General features: G+C 35.1%; 1 protein-coding gene, 1 long non-coding RNA gene and 1 other non-coding gene across 3 annotated transcripts; 2 read left to right on the top strand and 1 right to left on the bottom strand.

Annotated features, from left to right (window-relative positions):
* Window positions 1-9447: 9447 nt before the first annotated feature.
* On the top strand, window positions 9448-9550 carry LOC142165571 (U6 spliceosomal RNA). Its single transcript, XR_012696231.1, has one exon. It is a non-coding gene; the product is annotated as a U6 spliceosomal RNA (small nuclear RNA).
* Window positions 9551-13712: 4162 nt separating this feature from the next.
* On the top strand, window positions 13713-16804 carry LOC142164786 (uncharacterized). Its single transcript, XR_012695813.1, has 3 exons — window positions 13713-13821; window positions 13979-15778; window positions 16665-16804. It is a non-coding gene; the product is annotated as an uncharacterized LOC142164786 (long non-coding RNA).
* On the bottom strand, window positions 15780-18097 carry LOC107810593 (11-beta-hydroxysteroid dehydrogenase A). The gene is made up of 6 exons (XM_016635387.2): window positions 17840-18097; window positions 17254-17446; window positions 17046-17131; window positions 16738-16869; window positions 16494-16658; window positions 15780-16266 (listed from the first exon to the last, which is right to left on the bottom strand). Exons 1-6 carry the CDS (start codon window positions 18032-18034, stop codon window positions 15976-15978), a joined length of 1062 nt encoding a protein of 353 aa, XP_016490873.2. The 5' UTR covers window positions 18035-18097; the 3' UTR covers window positions 15780-15975.
* Window positions 18098-18755: the final 658 nt, after the last annotated feature.

Genomic DNA, 18755 nt, shown 5'->3' with positions numbered 1-18755 from the left:
GAGTTGAGTTTTCTTTATCAAGGATCAACCTTTGAATGCCCTTAGAAGCAAAGAAGTTAGCCTTCAAAGCAAAACATCAAATTAAAAATCATATCATAGCAAAGATAGAAAGAACAACAAAGGGAACAAAGATCATATCGCTGCTGCATTGTGCATGGCATTGTTCACCATACACTCTCCCGAGAGAGACTTTATTTTGTTCTTATCCTTCTCTGAAGCCATAGGTTTCAGATAATTGGCAAGTTCCACCGGTTGAGACAATAGATGGCATACGGTAGAAACGAAAGGGAGACGATCCTCGTCCTTTGAGGATCTGCGAAGGGGACTGAATAGTTATGCCCCAAATTCCCATGAACTGTGGAATGGGGAGGAGGGACCTCTTTCTCTCAGATGTCTATGGCCAATGGAGATGATATAGCAGTTGTTGGTGGTGAAGGCAAGTTTGGTGAAGAAGGAGATGAAGCTGAAGGCTTTGTGGGTTGAGAAGCAGCTATAACAAAAGTAGTGCCAGTTATTGGTTGCTCATCCGAGGAGCAGTACTCAACCTCGCAGCACCGGTAGCAGCGACTGGAGCTCGAACACGGGAGTTAGCATCCTCCACCCTATCAAACTCCTCCAGAACGCTTGGGCATCGTCATCGGTTGGTGTTATTAGCTCAACACATTGAGCACTCCTTTGAGCTGATTAAGGTCGTTATCTCCTTTATAGGGAATCCCCTCCATCATTAGCTTCCCCATTATTATAGATCACCACAGTGGCTGCAACAGGCTTGGGCACGACACTCTTCGCTTTTTATTTTTGCCCTCGATTGTAGAGGAACATCGCCTTTTTTGTTGCTTGTTCTCTGGATGGGGACTCCGAGAATAAGCATCTGCACTGGAAGCATATCCGATGACACCCGTTAGGGTAAAAGCCTCTTGCAGAAACCTCGCCGCCTCCATGGGATCAGCCAAAATGTCCTCCTCGAGGACGGTAATGGAGCCCTGCGGTAGACCCAAATTCAACAGAAATAGAAATTAGTCAATTTTCTTATATGCAAAGCAGAAACAATATTAGTTCAAGGATCAACTTACAATGATTTTTGTCCTTCCACCCGTATTTTAGGGTAGTTCTTTCCACCAACGGGTCTCGGGCGTGGTAATATACAGAATCTTCTGGACCCACTGATCCAAGCCTTCAACCCTGGGTGGTGTCCACCAAGTTGCTGAAATAATACAAAAAGAAGTATCAGTGATAGCATGGGAAAACCTTTATCCAGAAGAAAGGACAGATGTTGAACTTACGAGTACAATTCCATAATTCAGGAAAGGATGAAGTTGGGCCGGGATGATGTCCCTAATGGAAACTATAACAAATTGCTCCATCCTACCACGATCGTTGTTATCATCCATGCTTGTGAGAAAAGCATGGTGACCTTGTTTGTTGAAGTTTATCATTCCCTCATGAAAAACCTTGGGGGAATAAAGGTTCATCAGTCGATCCAGGGATAGCTCTTCCCCTATCTTCCAGCATAGCCGTCGAAGACAGGCTACCGTCTACCACACCAAAGGGCTCACCTGTGCCAATTTGACCTAGTAACGGGAGCAAAACTTCAATATTATGGAGTCAAGTCCCCCGCTAAATGAAAGTAGGCCCAAAGTGAAGGGGTACATGTAAACATACGTTAAACCTTTCTTGGGCAAGGTTACCCGCTCCGCTAAGTCGGGAGAGATGATGTCCAAATCATGACAACCACAATATTCCTTCATAGTAGGGATGCTAAAAGAAGGATATACACCAACATCCCATGTGCGGGAGTTAGCAGAAGGGAACTTCTCTTCGAAGTCCTTAGCCGTGGTAAGCTTTATGGGGATAATTGTGCTCACCGTAGGAGGAGCAGGTTCATCAGTTCTTTCCTTGTTTTTGCAGAACTGAAATTTTTGGAAGAGGAGGCCATAATTAGCAGAATGAAGTAAGGGTTTCTCTGAAGAAGGAGGTTAAAAGTAAGAGTGAGTTGATTAAAGAAAATTTGAGAGAGTTTGAGAAATTATGAAGCAGGTGAGAAGAAGATTGAAGCGTAGAAGTAAAGGAATAGCAGCTAAAATCATGGTCATGATTACCTCGAGAACCGATAAAAGTATTATTGAATCGTGGGATGACGCATGTTTGGGGTATTAAATGCGGAGAGACGTACGTCTAAACAAACATCAGAAATTTTTTAGAGGGAGTCAGTAAATTTCCGCCAAGAAAGATATCTTTACCAACTTTCCGATGATACAAGGATGTGCCACCGGAAAGTAGGTGGACTATCTGTATATGGTAAAATCTATTCATATTAAATGCTCGTATAGCGAAACCTGGAATTAGAGATGGATGAAAAGCGAGATAGGTGGAAGGCATGGCCGGAGGCAGCAATCTTGGTTGGCACCAGGAAGCCCCCGAAGGGAATGTTGCTCATGAAGACAAAATGAATGTCTGTTACTCGATAGCATTCAATGAAGAATATTCTGCAGTATTAAATACATAGTCCGTTATAGAGAATATGGCATTCACAGCCTGTCGTTACACATTCTTCAATGGTCCCCATAATTGTCATTTAAGAGGGGCTTGATTCTAGGACTTTGTTACCGAGGTGCCACTATAAATAGGGATTTGAACAACCATTGTTGGGAGAGGAATTTTCTGATAAAATTACACTATATAATATTCAAAAGCTTAATAATACTTCATTTCTTGTCATCTAATATCTGCGTTACTGCCTCCGGAAGCTTTGCTTTCGGAACCAAGCTATCTGTTGTGTTACCTTGATTTTAAGGCTAAGTCTTATATTTTATTTTATTTAATTTATTTATCATTTTAGGAATCAAATCGATTTGTTTGTCTATAAACCACGTATAAATTCAATTATATCATTTTACGGGTAAACACTAGATAGAACCAGCTTACTTTGGTTCTTTAAGTTGATTTTTGTTTTACTTTGGTTCAGGACTCCCTTCACCACTATGTACTGATACTAATCACTAGCTCCCTAACATTTGCTAGGATAAAATCTTTTGGTCCTTTAGCTATCGTTTTTGACGAATTTTAACTACAATTCAATGAAATTGTCTTTGTTTCATCGTTTAAGTCATACAAAAATAACATCCTGTAAGGATATAACTAAGTGGTCGCATGTTTTACATTTAATAACAATAGTGAAATTTGTAATTACCGGAATTACTCCATCCAGTCCAAAATAAGTAATTTTTTGGTTGTTTTCATACATATTAAGAAATTCACCTTTTAACATTAATTAGCAATGAAATTGACTATATTAACCTTTATTATCTCTTCACATACACACTCCTAACACATACTCCAACATTAATTACTCTAAGGGTAATGTAGGAAAAAAATAATTAATTCATTTTTGAAATCTGGAAAAATCACTTATTTTGGATCATAAGAAAAAAAAATCACTTATTTTGGACGGGAGGGAGTAAGGTGGACGGATTAAATTGCAATTTGAATCAGTTGTACTCTTAAATTTAAGTAGTACAATTTTCATGATTGCAAATTGAAAAGGCTATTACTTGGGGTTGAAGCATACTCATTAATTTTAACTTCAATTACTTATTTAATAATCCTATCTGCATTGGGTTTTTCTCTCTGTATAAACTAAAAAGTAAATAATAGAGTTGCAACGAACAATTTAAGGTGGCCAGTTTTTTTTTTATTATTATACATTGAGTTTGTACAAAAGATATAGATCTATTTAAATGGATAGGTGGTGTTGAAGAGAAAGAAGCCAATATTTTTTTTTTGTTTCACCATGTGTTTAAGAAATCTCATTTGGAATTTTTCTTTTTATAAGCAAGAATCTATTGAACAATAATCAGCTAGTCATATTTATCTATAGTTTATTGTTGCAGTGAACATTTTAAAACATTTTGGGAGGGTATTCTCTGGAAAAGGATCTTCAATATATTTTCCCACATTTTATAAAAGAAGCACAACATAATTAATATTGCTCATATATGAATAGAACATGAATTCTTGAAAGTTTCATATGTAATATATTTAGCAATCCCAAGTACACCAACAAGTTGGAGTGGTTAAGTGAGGCGGGTAGATGCAGCTAGCTGTGGCACTTGCGCCGTGTTTGTTTTGACATGCTTCCCAACATGGACCATCTGCCTTGCTTCCTTGACACACCACTTTTATCCCTTGCAACTCTTCGCTACATGTTTTTGCCTCTATTCCCATGCCAACTGCATGAACATAAGCCAACATTTTTGTATATGTGAATTCTGTATAATACTTGTATAATTTTCAAGAGCAAAACGACTAATTGTAAAAAGGGGAGGTAAGTAGAAGATTCCATGATTTCATTCTCTTATAATTAATGTCATATAATAGATAGTAGTAGACAGTGACGAAGCTAAGAATTTTTCCGAGGGTGTTAAAATTCAGATAATGGTGTTCAATATGTGTTATATACCTCTAAAACATAATATTATACATATATACATAATGCAATTTTTCGACGAAGGGTGGTCAAGTGACCATCCTTATGAGCACGTGGCTTTGCCATGGTAGTAGATAGTAATCAAAATGGAGCCAAGATTTTAAATTTATGGTTTTAGGATTCTAATCCTTTTTAAGTTACTGCGTTCTAAATTAATACTTTATACATATTCAATAATTTTTTAAAGAATATAGAGTTTGAACCAAAGCGACTAGGTTCGATCGAACTCATTCCCGACACTCTAGATCCGCCCCTGATAGTAGCACTCATATTTGTATAGTATAAACCGCGCGCTCTTCAACCAAAAATCATATATAGACATGAACTAAAAAAATAGCAAAAACATATCGCTTAAGTCCTAAACAATTTAATTAGGATTAGCATTCTTGGTTTAATTTGTACAAAGTTCATGTGAAAGAAAGCAAAAAACCAAACAAGTTAATAAGGTCATCTCCAACCCTAACACCAAATTTCACACCAAAATGGTGTAACACTAAATTTATTCCAACCATTACACCATTTTTTACACCAAATCTTCTCTCTCTTCTATATTATATTATTATCTTCCATTTACTTTTCATTTTTTATTTCCTTCAAAATAATACTATCTTTTTTTCTTTTTTCCATATTCATTATATATAATTCACATTCACCACTTATATAATCATTTATTAAAAAATTATTTAAAGGATAAATCAACTAAAAGTGAAATCATTGATAAAAGATAATTAAATAAATATTACATCATAGTCAAATTTAATTTAAGTACCACATAAATATTTAACTTTCGCCTCTATTCTCCCATAAATGCTCGATTAATGCATTACGAAGTGCGAAATGCACATCTTTTTCCTTAATTTTTTGTGTTTAAATAATGGTTATATCTCTTTTTATACAATTATAATAATAATAAAATTAACTTATAATTTTATATAAATATAATATATACAAAATTAATATATCAAAAAATAGGATATAAAATTAAAATTATAAAGATCTTAATATAAAAATTAATTATATACACAATATATGATAAATTAAAAGTCCAAAAAATAAAAAGATTGAATAAAATAATAATAAATCAAATTTGGAGTGATGAATAGATGCTTGCACCAAATTTGGTGCAACACTATTCATGCTTTATAGTGGTGCAAAATTTAGTGTTGCATTGGAGCAAAAAAACACTATTTCTTGCACCAAATTTGAATTTGGTGCAAGAAATGGTGTAGCCTTGGAGATGGTCTAAAAGAAAGAAAAATATGATGCCAAAGAGTGGCTGAAAGACTGACAAATTTAACGTACGAATTATTACTAGCTAACTATAGTTTAGAGGGGGTGAAAGTAAACACCTGAGAGAAGGAACACAATAAAAAGGACGAGATGAAGGGATTTTGAGACGCTGGAGTTGGCCATTGTCTAATTATATTTGAGTTTATGGAAAGGTGCATGTTTAATTAAGAACTCTCTCTTTAATTTATAGCGACTAGCTCGCAATGTTTTTGGTAAGTTTTAAAATTTATATTTATGTTTTAATATTTATATTTATGATCTTGATAACAGTGAATCTTATTGTGGATTTCTTTACATCAGAAACTATGGTCTATCATTTACTGTTGGAAACCTTTTCACTACGTACTTATACTAATTCCTAGCTTCTATTATTTGTCAGAATAAAGTATTTTGGTCCTTTGAGCTAGTTTTTGACGAATTTAACTTTGAATTCAATGAAATTGTGTTTTTTACTTGGTGCCAATTTCTCTTCAATGAAATTACCTACTCTAAGTATAGCTTAATACAGTTTCAAATAAATAAAATGCCATTAAAATTCTAAACTATTTTGTTTCGATTATATTTTCAAAATAGTAATTAGTTTGAAAACAATTATTGAGTAATAGTATAATTTTTAAGGTTCCACGTACTTGTCTGATATAGGATATGGAAAACACTCCACTCTTATAGCAACGAGGGTTTAAAATGAATCACTTGATGTTCTTAATTTTTCCCCTTTACTTTTCATCCATCTTTCAACGGATTAAAATAGTTGACTTAGCGGTACTTCCAATATTACCATGAAACACCTTTTGAATTTTTTTTTATTTTATCATGAAACACTATAATTGGTTAGTATCTTTTCTTGAGCAGGATTTTTTTCGGAAAGAGCCTCTCTATCTTCAAGGTAGGAGTAAGGTCTGCGTACACTAGGGGTGTACATAGGCCGGGTTGGTTCGGATTTTCTAATTACCAAACCAAACCAAACTAATTGTATCGGGTTTTTAAATCTAAAAACCAAACCAACCCAATAAAAGTCGAGTTTTTCAATCTCGATTTTTTCTCGGATTTTTTGCTGTTTTGGACTTTTTCGGGTTTTTTAAATAAATTCTTCATAGCACAAAATATAGAATTTGTTCTCCAAATATTTCTTTAATCCTAGTAAGATAAAACTATCTAAGGAGTTTTTTAATAAAATAACATAAATATGAGATGAGTCATGACATTGTACTAAAATATTCAACAATAAAGATAATGAAATCGCATAAAATAAGTATTATTAATAAGTCATAATAAAAATAAATGTAATTTAAAATTACTAATAAGTTGCTAAAATAAATACGACTAATAAGTATTATTATTTACATGACTAAATATTAAAAAGAAAAATAAGTTATGCATTTTATCTAAATCACGGAAAAACTAAAAAATAGATATCCTACACTATTTTCATTCATAATACAGTTGAATTGAATGTCTTTTATTAACATTAATATTGATTTGATATTGGTTTAGGATTTATTTGAGTTACCAATATTTATGAACTATTAAAACTTATTGGAGCATCCAAAAATTATAAGTCCAAGATTGAAATAATACGTGGAAAGATAAAACTATGAAAAAGCTTAAGAAATATTTATATACTACACTACAATAAAAAAATTTATGTATTAAATGTATTTAAAACTTCTATACATATAATATCGGGTTAGCTTGGTTTCGGTTTAACCTTTTTTAGTAAAAATCATACCAAACCAAATATGATCGGATTTTTTTTCCAATACCAAACCAAATCAAACTAAATCATAGTCGGATTTCTCGGTTTGACTCGAATTATCGGGTTGGTGCGGTTTGTCGGTTTTATTTGTATACCTTAGAATACACACTATCCTCCCCAAACCCCATTTGTGTGATTATATTAGATTTTTGTTGTTGTTGTTGTTATTGTTGTTGTTCTTGTACAGAAAAAATAACATTATATAGCCGCTCTGAAAATAATATATATATATATATATATATATATATATATATATATATATATATATATATATACATTTTATATGTTATATACAAATTTTATATATTTCATAAGCAAAAATTTCAGTAAGTAGTGTCAAAATTTATAAAAGAACATGAATAAATAAGGGATCTTTACACAAATAGCCGGTCATATTTATTGTTTATTTTTTCTAGTCATATACATAAATTATGCATTGATTATACATAATTATATACATATAATACATAAACTATACATATATTATACCTTCACCGTAGTTTAAGCGGTTGGATAGTCGGCTATTTGGGTTAATTATTCTATTTTAATTGGATTAGTGGGCTCGAGCAGTTTGACATCCTGCTGTAAAAATAGCACGGTATAGCCAGTTTTCAAATTGGTCATTTAAAAATAGCCAGCGTTTACCAAGTCAATGAAAAATAGCCACTATTTTGCTGCAACAAAGACTGGTCCAACATAATATACTGGAGTTCGGTGCACCTGTGTATGAACTCCAGCATATTATGTTGGACCGGTATACTTTGCTGGCTCCAGTATAATATACTGAAGACTGGAGCACCGGTGCTCCAAACTTCAGTATATTATGCTGGACAAATATACTTGCTGGAACTCCAGCATATTATGCTGGAGTTCCAGCATACGTATCCTGGAACTCCAGTATAAAATGTTGGAGTTCAAGTATACTTATGCTAGAACTCCAACATAATATACAGGCGTATTTTCCGGGTTTTGAAAAGTATTTTCGCTCAGATTTATTTTTCCATGAAAAGTGACTAAATTTCGATTACTTTTGAAACTGGGCTATTTTTGAACGACCAGTTGTAAATCTGGCTATTTTTGAATTTCTCCCATCCTGCTGCAGCCGAATTGGTAAATGGTAATTGGGCTTTTAAAGAAGTCAACTAAACATCAAAAGAAGATCCATCCCGGCTCTGTGCTCCCCCAACTAGGGTTGTGCACGGATCGGATTGGATCGGATTTAGCCTATTTCGGATTCGGATTTCGGATTCTGAAAAGGGCAATCCGAATCCGATCCGAATTAACATTGGATTGGATCGGATTTTAAACGTTGGATCGGATAATTTTTCGGATTGTCGGATCGGATTGTCACAAAAATTTTCAACAATTTAAAGTTCATTCGGTGTCTCTATCTCATCTTCCATCTACCAAAACAAACAAAAAAATCAAAATAAAATCAAAAATTGAAGAATAGAACATGAAATAGACATAAAAGACAGAAGAGAAGAGAAGAGAGGCGGAAGAAAGAGACATAAAATCAAAGTAAAATTGGAAGTTTGAGTCATTGAGACTCTTTTAGTCTTCACTGAAGAGAAGAGAGGTGCAAGACAGGCGGAAAAATCTAAGTGAGTGAGGGGGTGTGTGAAAAATGAATAAGCATAACCCTAAAATTTTAGTGTGTATTTATATAGGTACATATAATTTCGGATATCGGATTGGATCGGATTAAAATCATACCAATCCGAATCCAATCCGAAAATTCAAAATTTCATAAAACACAATCCGTATCCAATCCAAAAATCCGAAATAGAGTGGATCGGATCGGATTTCGGATATCCGATCCAAATGCACAGCCCTACCCCCAACGAGTACTCCCACACCGACCAAATGCTGAAACTTACATTACTTCATAAAGGGAAGAAGAAGAGTAGCGTTCGTCCCTTCGGGGACATCCGATAAAATTGGAACGATACAGAGAAGATTAGCATGGCCCCTGCGCAAGGATGACACGCACAAATCGAGAAATGGTCCAAATTTTTTTTCCAATCCCACATTTTCAGATTTGTTCTTCTTACTGCAACTTGGTTTTTTATTGGAACATACAATCTGAGGTCACTTTGTTTTTTTTTTTTTTTTTTTTAAGTTTTTGTTCTTTTATTGACTATTGTCCCATTTCGTAGTTTTTTTAAGTTTTTGTTCGCAAATTGTTAAAAAGCTTCTTGCTTTTCATATTCTTCTGTAGTTTATTGTGACCTAAGGATTCATATAGCCGACCACAACTTATTTGGGTTGGGCTATAGGCGTATAGCTGTTTGATTGATTAATTTTCTAGAAAAGGATTTCATTGGCACATCAGAAAGTTGTCGACAGATTTAGTTGGATAATCATCTTTTGTTAAAAGCATTTAGCCATTCTAAGTTAAACTTATACATTGACATATCAATCAAGAGTAATAAGTTGAAGAGAATTGGTGAGAAGAGGTTCATTGATGTAACTGGATCTCCCAACATGGAATTTGGAACTCCTATAGCTTAATAAAGTAAGCATTTTCTTTTACAAGCATTTCTTTATTATTGCCATTTCCGCAAAGCTTGATATTGTTGTGTTTGTGACTCCCTTTTAACTTAATACTTCCACAAGCTTCATTACATATGACTTCCAATGCTGGGAATGAGGAACTGAACTTATAGGTCTAGGCTTTTTCTCGTGGACCTTTTTATGTTACGACAAACAACTGTTCTATTTACAGCAGATAAGACTTACTATGAACCCATGCCCTTACTGTGACTGTAACTGTTATGATACTGCATCCCTCTCCCGTTCAAGAAGAACGAGGTTGTGAATTGTCAATTGTCCTCTTTGAGACAGATACGATAGAGCAGCTGTTGCGATAAAGAGGCCTCTCAAGTTGTCCATGACAGATGGCATTCCGCATGTGTCTGGCATGTAATACAGGACTATAAAAGTTCTCGTTGTTTTGGCTTCTGCTAGGCTGAAGGTATATTTTAGGAATACTACCAGTTCTTTGTTTTTTTCCCCTACTAAATCTCTTAACAAATCTACCCTAGAAGATGAAAACTGCGGAGGATAGAAGGTGCACAAGTGTTTAGAGATTCTCATATGGATCAATGCTGTCCTTTGCAGGTTGCTCTCAGTAATGTCAATCTGAGGCATGAGCTTTTGATGTTGGTCCCTGAAGTAATTGAAGTTTTGAGTAGGATGGTGGTCAATTTAGCAGGATCGCATTGAGGCTAGTCGATGATAAGTAAAGAAGGCACCACCTGTGAAAAGGTATATAGAGGGACTAAGAAAAGTTTACCTTGTCTGGAATCTCACATACCAACTTCTGATTATGTCCTCTTAAAGGGTAGAGATTAATATTCAATGGTTGTCTAGTTTTGTGGTTTAAAAGATAATGGCATAAGTTAGATTTAAAGCAATAATCTGATAGTATTGACTTAAAGATGAAATTGAAGGCTGTTTTTTCTGTCTTCAGCTGAATCGTGCTTCGGCCATCTTCCACATTCAAACTCTTGACCTTTAATGAGGCTTAATATCAACTTGGTCAGTGAGGACTGAGGAGCTGTAGTTCACTCTAGTACTAGAATACCAGCACTATAGTGTGTGTCGAAGGTTTCACATTTGAGCTGAAAGTCTGAGTTTATACAGAAATTACCAATTTTAGTGCTTTATTAAAATTCTCTGTTGCCGAATGCCAGAACAAGGACCCGAGTGGTTCCTTCTTTGGTGACTAAGAGCTACTTGTGCTGCATGGCCACCAGTTGTCGATGCTCCACTTGTTTATATGTCCATTGGAGAAAGCAGTATTCTTTGTAAGGTACACGAACAAGGCACTTGGCTACCTTAAGAAAAGCTTATCTGCAGTTACACCAACTTCAGGATTTATTTACTGCCTGTGCATACCTAAATTTTCTGATGCCTCTTGATGAGCTACTTTGACTGATACGGTTAGGGGAGCCTTCAGGTCTTTAGCATGAGTAAGCTGAGACTCTAGTGATTGCTTCCTTTAGATGGCTCCTTGCACTATCATTTCGTTCACTTAGCATGTGTTAATCACTATGAAATTCAACATTTAATTTCAGAATTTGTATACCTAATGTGCTCCATTAGCTCTCTAAGGTGAACGAATGCTCCTTGAATCTCAAAATTTGAAATACTTTCTACGTAAAGTCTGGCCATCATCTGGTTGTGGAAATATGATATCCTCGTTTTGGTGCATACTGTCATTGGTTAATGATTGGCAGTGCTTCTACCAGTTTGACAAAAAGTCTCAGGAGAACCTGTTGGTATATGAGTTTTGCTAAAGGTGGTTGAAATTTCGAGATAGTGATGATTTTGACAATTCTAGTTGATAGGTACTTGAAAATCTTGGTTTGTTTTATGCTCATTACAACCAAAAAATGAACAGTCTTGACAAAAGACCGTAATCAGACTATTTGAAGCATATCTTTCAAATTGCAGTTTGTCTTGATTGGTCTATTAAATTTATCAGAAAGCTTAAGTTATCAGTTTTCATGTTTTTCTCCAAGTGAAAAACTTGATAACTTCCTTCACTGGACTAGTCATGGTCATCGCTTTGGTCAAGCTTGTACTGATCATATTACCAGATTGTGTATTCGTTGTTATCATTCTCTTGTAGGCATCAGTGATGTTCGGCCAAAAATACATATATTTACCCATTGTTATCTCATATTCTAGTACTTTTAATCATCATTTGAGAATTAGTTATATTATTTTGTGCGTAATATTATATTTTAACTATGTAGGAATAAAGCGGTGTGAAGATGAAGAAATTTGGAGCAAAATTAAATAAAACGCGGAAGAAAAAGAAAGAATAAAAAAAGAGGAGACACCCTTTGAATTTTGTCCCCCAAAATGCAAGACAAAAATACAAAGAGTTAAACAAGGCAAACAAAAACGTACATAATGAATTGAAGGATTTCAACGTGAAATGCTCACTGCATTCAGCGCCAGGACCAGCGCTGGCCTGGACGCTGTATTGCGAGGGTTTTCCTACTGCGCCCGTGACAAGGTTATTTTGGTCCTACGCGAGCCCAACTCGTATAAAAGGGGTCCTAAACTTAATTTGGAGGGGAGAACGTGATTTTGGAGAGAAAACAAAGGAGCAAAACACTAGGGAGAGCACAGAGCCGCCGTGGAGGCCGGGTTTCATCTTTTCTTCCATCAAACTTTGTAATTTTTATGTTTCTTCATATGATTTGTTGTTTTGCTACCATGTCTATGTGGAGCTAAAGTTCATGTTCTAGGGTTGTGGTTCTTTCATGACTATTGTTATTCGAATATTGATTTTGATTTCTTGATTTATCGTATTAGTTTATTTATTCAATATTGTGCTTAATTATTTGATTGCTTAATCACCAATCGAATACTATCTACGAATCTAGAGTTGAACTCGAAAGTGGGAATTCTAGATTGCATATAGGATTGAGTAAAGCAAGTTCTTGAACCTGGGCATCGGGGAATGGATTCACAGTTAGGATAAACATATACCTAATTGTCTTGCTTGGTTGATTTACAGGAATTATAAATGCGTTCTTGCTGATTCTAACTCCATAGACATATAGGCGTTAGTTAGCTTGAATAGGCGAGTAAGAACTTGACAAATTCTTATGAGCAATATTAACTCTGTTAACCAATAAACTAGATAAATTAGTTAGTCAATTCAATTGAAGAATATAATAGGATTGTTAGATAGCCCATGACCCTAGATCGTTTTCATCGCATTGATATCATAAAAATCTGCTCTTTCTCTGTTCAATTTTCATTATTTATATTTCTTTATTTAATTAGTTTAGAATCAAATATTTCTAGATTTAATTCTTGTTTAGATAATTAGGGTAGTCTAATTTAGTTAATAGTTAATCATAAGTCCTCGTGGGTTCGACATCCGACTTTTAGTCACTTTATTACTTGACGACCGCGTATGCTTGTGTGTGCGTTTGGCCGCAACAATCAGTTTCCTCTTAGTATATCTTCTTGGCAAATGGTTGTTGCACTACTTCGTTTTGTTCTTTCCCAACCATATATTTCCCATTCTCATCTCAGAGTGGGAGAAAGGCAAATATAAGGTAGTATCCGTGGCAAATATAAGGTAGTATCCGTGTCTTGGAAAATCTATTAACTGAAGTTTTTTGCTTGATTCTTCTGTCATATACACACAAAAAAAATATTTGTTGACGCGTTACGTGTACACTGCAGTTCTTTCTTATTTGGTTACAAAGACGTGCATTACTTGTAAATTGGAGCTCTAGGAGAAAAGTGAAACATGGTATGACTTTGTTCTCTTGGATAATTGTTTTCCTGTTTCAAGCGTGCCCAAAATTATGCCAAACAACATCTTAGGACATCAACTGAATTCAGCTTCAGTGTTTAGGTATCTCTACTGTATGTATACTAATTATAACCTTTTTCTTCATGGAGTTAAGATACAGTGTCTGCCATGGCTCCATGCTGGGCATTTAGAGAAGAAATTGCCTCTCATCTATCGCAACTGTTTCCACTTTCCACAGTCCTGTCTCTACAATTAGCATCCACGGGAAGATGTGAAGCTAATACCACTGCAGCAATTGATAAGGAAATTGATATGGTTGATGAGTTGGAAGATATGTTTATACTTTCTGGAGAAAAGGGGAACCCTTGCAGTTACTTGGTTAGTCTATCTTGCTCTCTTGCTAGGCATGCAGGTATATAGGACAGTGCTGTCAAAGGAAAGATCAAGGTACTTTGTATTTTTCTCTCTTAATATTGCCTCATCTGATGTTGTTTAAAAAATTTCATTCTCTCTCTTGTATTGGCAGAATCTTTTGCACTGGGCTATCTCACTGTTGGAGAGTGTTGCTCTGTTAGAAATGTCTGATAGACCAATTGCATTTACGAGGAAGAAACTTAATCCTATATCTAGTGGGGATGTCATTTTGTATTGCTTTTACTTCTGGTCCTTACAGTTAATCTTCCTGTTTTGTGCCACAGAATTGCTGGTTTAGCTAAGAATCTACTAACCTTGTGCCATTCACAACAGTTATCAAAGACTCGCTCAAACCTCTAAGCGATGCACAGCTCAGATTGGGAGCTCTGTGTCATTTAGGCGGTGCTTCGATGAAGAAGCTAAGGTGCTAGAGTGTGCACCTTCGGGTAAATCAGCCAACTAACAGCTACAAAGAAAAGGTAAAGGGAGAAGTAAACATGAAGTTCGGACTTCTGAGTCTATATTAATGACGGAAGCCTCATCTATGAGATAATAATTGATCATGATATGACTTGGTCAAGATCAAGACTGGACTTAATGACACTTTTAGAACTTGATCTATTGTTCAACTATTTAACGACTTCAACTTATGCAGAGTAACAAATTTTTCTTAGGTATAGTAACTACTGCTCCTATTTCTGTAGCAAACGAGTCATGGTACCAGAAGAAGACCTTGAGACGTTTTTGGAACTGTTGCTGAATTCTGAGGTAATTCACTGCTGTTCTTTATGGAACTTTTCTTTATAGCTATGTTGTGTGGACTGTCCAAAATGCTGCCGCACCCATGTCAGATCCTCACCCAGTGATATTTTCGGAGAGTCCGAGTAACATAGTTTTATAGGATTCCTAATAAGTTTTCTTGCTTCATGTTGTTATTGCACCTAAGCTGTTACAGGAGAACCTAACACAAGAAGATCGTATGCTGAAAAGTGAAAGTGATCTTCACTGAAGGACCATAAACTTGCAAGATTGTACATGTATCTATTGACTAACATTTTTGTGCACGATTGCTAATTCTCTCTAAGTTCCTTCTGAATCTGTGTGACTATGAACTCTCTATTTACATTTAATTTCCTGAACTCCACTAAACCAAAAAACTGTCAAGTTTTGATTCACATAGGTGACTGATTTGTCTTTCTGAGATCTTAGAATTCTGGGCACCCTTCCTAGAAGGTGGTTTGGAATCTGGATGCTCTTAGTTTGTAAATCTTTTGATTGTCATGGTAATATTCACTGTTTATTACCTTAAAAAAAACATTTTTGTGCACGAGGAGCTGTATGACAAAAGGCTATGAAGAATCAATCAGTGGCTTTGAACGGAAATAATTGGACCTTGCGTCATACGACGAATTTCTCAAACAAAGGTGGAAGCAGTCTTCGTTGCAGACTTTGCATTGACAAAATATCGAACAAAGTGACTTGGTACAGACTAACGTAGAGGATAAATTGCAATCAGTTTATTCATCATCAACAATCTGAAGTAAGTTATAAGAGTGTACGACTTATTTCTATTAATTCAATTGTCAGCCTCTTTTTTCAACCTTGTTTTCGTTTTTGTTTTGTTTCTTTCATCTTCAGTACTCCACAAAATGAAAAGATAAAAACCACATTCTGGCCAGTTTGCATGGGAACTATGCTGACATTATTCTAGCTAGCTTAAGTTTTCTATTAGTTTCCTCAATCCACTTTTATATGTGGAGATAGGACGGACTTTGGATAACCATATTCCTTAAATCCAGTCACATCTAGAATTATCTTGCTGGGAGCCTCTGTTGGTGGTTGCCCTGGCCCTGGGAACAAAAACCATCGTTGGAACCATTCTAGAAATTCAGGGAAAAATATTCTGTAGACGAATAATGTCTTGAACCATGGTGGTTCTGTTAGGTAGTTGTCTCCGCGGCATGCACTCTTGACAATTGCTCTAGCACATTTTTGCACTGGCAGTATAGGAGTAACACTCATTTCAACCTGGTAACAATTGCAGCAAACGGGATGAATACCTGCTAGTATCTTCTTTGAGAAGAATGAGAGAACAAATATAATTGAATGACGTCTTCAAGACGTAATTAAATAAATAAAACTGTTTGTCTTTCTAATAGCTTAATAAAGGTTTAGAATTTTCAACTCAATGTTGCTAAGGCAATAGGTAAGTCTCTGATAAAAACTTGATATCTGATTCAGAAGAAGAAACTTACGTCTCTCATTACTTGGTCCACTTCCAACTTGCCCTCTGTTGTGAGAAATTTGCCTTTGGTCAACTCAGATTCAACTAGTCCAGGAGTGACTATTGTAATCCCAATTTGTGTCCCAAGTTCTACCCGCAACGTCTCATAGAAACTAATCATTGCAGCTTTACTTGCCTGTAGAAACACTGAATTATATTCAAGCTCAATGAGGCAGAAGAAGAACGTAATTCAAAGTCGTTGCCAGATAACATACATTATAGAAGCTGATTCTGGCTGCATTCAGAACACCAGCTGATGAAGTGATGGCTACGATTTTTCCCTTGGTTTCCTTCAAATAGGGGATGGCAAAATGGGTAGTATAAACTGCACCCCAGAAATTTATGTCCTGAGATTATAACATATGGCAAATTAATCTCTGGTTTTCCTTTCCAAAATGTTCATTATACTATGAGCAAACACCGAGACATGTACGCACTTCACTCGTGTTAGATGCTGCAATTGCTTTGACAAGGATACGGAGTTCAATAATGAACAGAAAAGGAAAAAGAATATGGATTTTACCATTGCGGGTGCAGCTTTGGTGACCTCTATAAGGTTCTCAAACAAGTATAGGGGCGTCACAGCAGCATTGGTCACCAGATGATCCACTACAGCAAATTTAGCAACAAAATCATTGACACTTAAACATAATTGACACAATTCTTTAATTTTACGTCCAATATAAGATGATCATTCGCTGTTAATAAATTTATTAGTTTTCTAAACTTACATCTACCAAAGTTACTTATAGCTTCCTCAATTAATCGCTGGCAATCTTCAACTTTGGAAACATCAGCATGCACAGGAACAACATCTGGAGATCCAAGCCAATAAGCCATATCTGCTACTTGCTGAAGACTTCTGCGCCTTCTTGCCGCAAGCACTAGACGAGCACCTCTTTTAGCATATTCATAGGCTAAATGCTTCAATTTCCATAACAAACTCAAATTAATCAACCAAGTCTTGCATATAAAAAAGACCTACTACTCTAATGATTATAAATCTAACAAGGAATAAGTTATATATATTGACAGTCTAAAGATTTTTTTTTTTTTTTTTACCGATCATTGTAATTTAACCTGTAATATAAGATTACTTTAGCTATCAATTACAATGTTTATCAGAAATTTCACATTAATAACCTTATAAATGACCTCACTACATGTGCAAATATTCATACACCATAGGTAACAATATAACCGCTACGCATCCAAACAAGTTGCGGTCAGCTATATGAACATTCTCACTCGTGCATTTAAGCTTAACCATAGGTGTAAAGGAACTTAAATTCAGTAAGTAAAATGTTGGGTACAAACCTCGCCGATACCAGAAGAGGCCCCTGTGATGAGAACAACTTTACCAGCGACGTTTTCACTAAATATAGAACGGAAGATGAAGTGAAGAAACTTGAGAAAGAGATATAAAGGCATGAAGTGGATGAGTGCAGTTGTGGCCATATGAGGTAAATAAGCGTTCAAGATTTTGTGAATTAAATCCAAGACAAGCTCCATTGTTTCAGAACTTTTGCAGCAATCCTTCTTTCTCTTTCTAGGGGGGAGGAGAGGAAATATCTCGTGAAGTCCAGCAGATATAATGCTTAAAAGGCCACTAACACGTGGCAGCAAAAAGCACATAACCCTTGCATGCAGAAACTGCCACGTAAACTCTTTTTGTTCGAATTCCTTCGGGCACTGTTGCAGTCCAATTCATGTCCTCATCCTCGTCTCTCGTTGCCAAAACTTGGGGTGTAAATGGATCGGGTTGGTCCGATTTTTATCAAAATCAATTATATCGGTTTGGATTGATTCGATTTTGTCGGATTTTTCTGGTTTTCGGGTTTTTATTGCTTAAATATTATTTTAATCTTACTTTGTTAAATTTTTGATAAGTAAATATATGTTTAGTAAAAATATAAAAAATTGACAAAAATTATCTATTAAAATATTTTATGAAAGAATTTTCTTAGTAACATATATTAGTTATTTTTTTTAGTCGTCTGATAATAATGTTTCGTTGATGTACACTTTCAAGGTTAACCGAATTTAGTAATTAAACATAAAAATCAATATGATACCTAAATAATAATAATAATAATCACTTTACATTCGAAAAAGATATAAAAATTTAGTAGATCTTAACATATGATACGAATGTGAAAGAACAAAGAGATTGACGCATTCAGTAACACTTGATGAGAAAGTGATCACACAATCCATTATTTAAGGTTAATAA

Source organism: Nicotiana tabacum, chromosome 10 (genome assembly GCF_000715075.1).
Source record: "Nicotiana tabacum cultivar K326 chromosome 10, ASM71507v2, whole genome shotgun sequence".
In the NCBI taxonomy this organism is placed as follows: domain Eukaryota; kingdom Viridiplantae; phylum Streptophyta; class Magnoliopsida; order Solanales; family Solanaceae; genus Nicotiana; species Nicotiana tabacum.
Note: the sequence above shows the minus strand (reverse complement) of the source record. Positions and strands in the feature narration are given on the sequence as shown.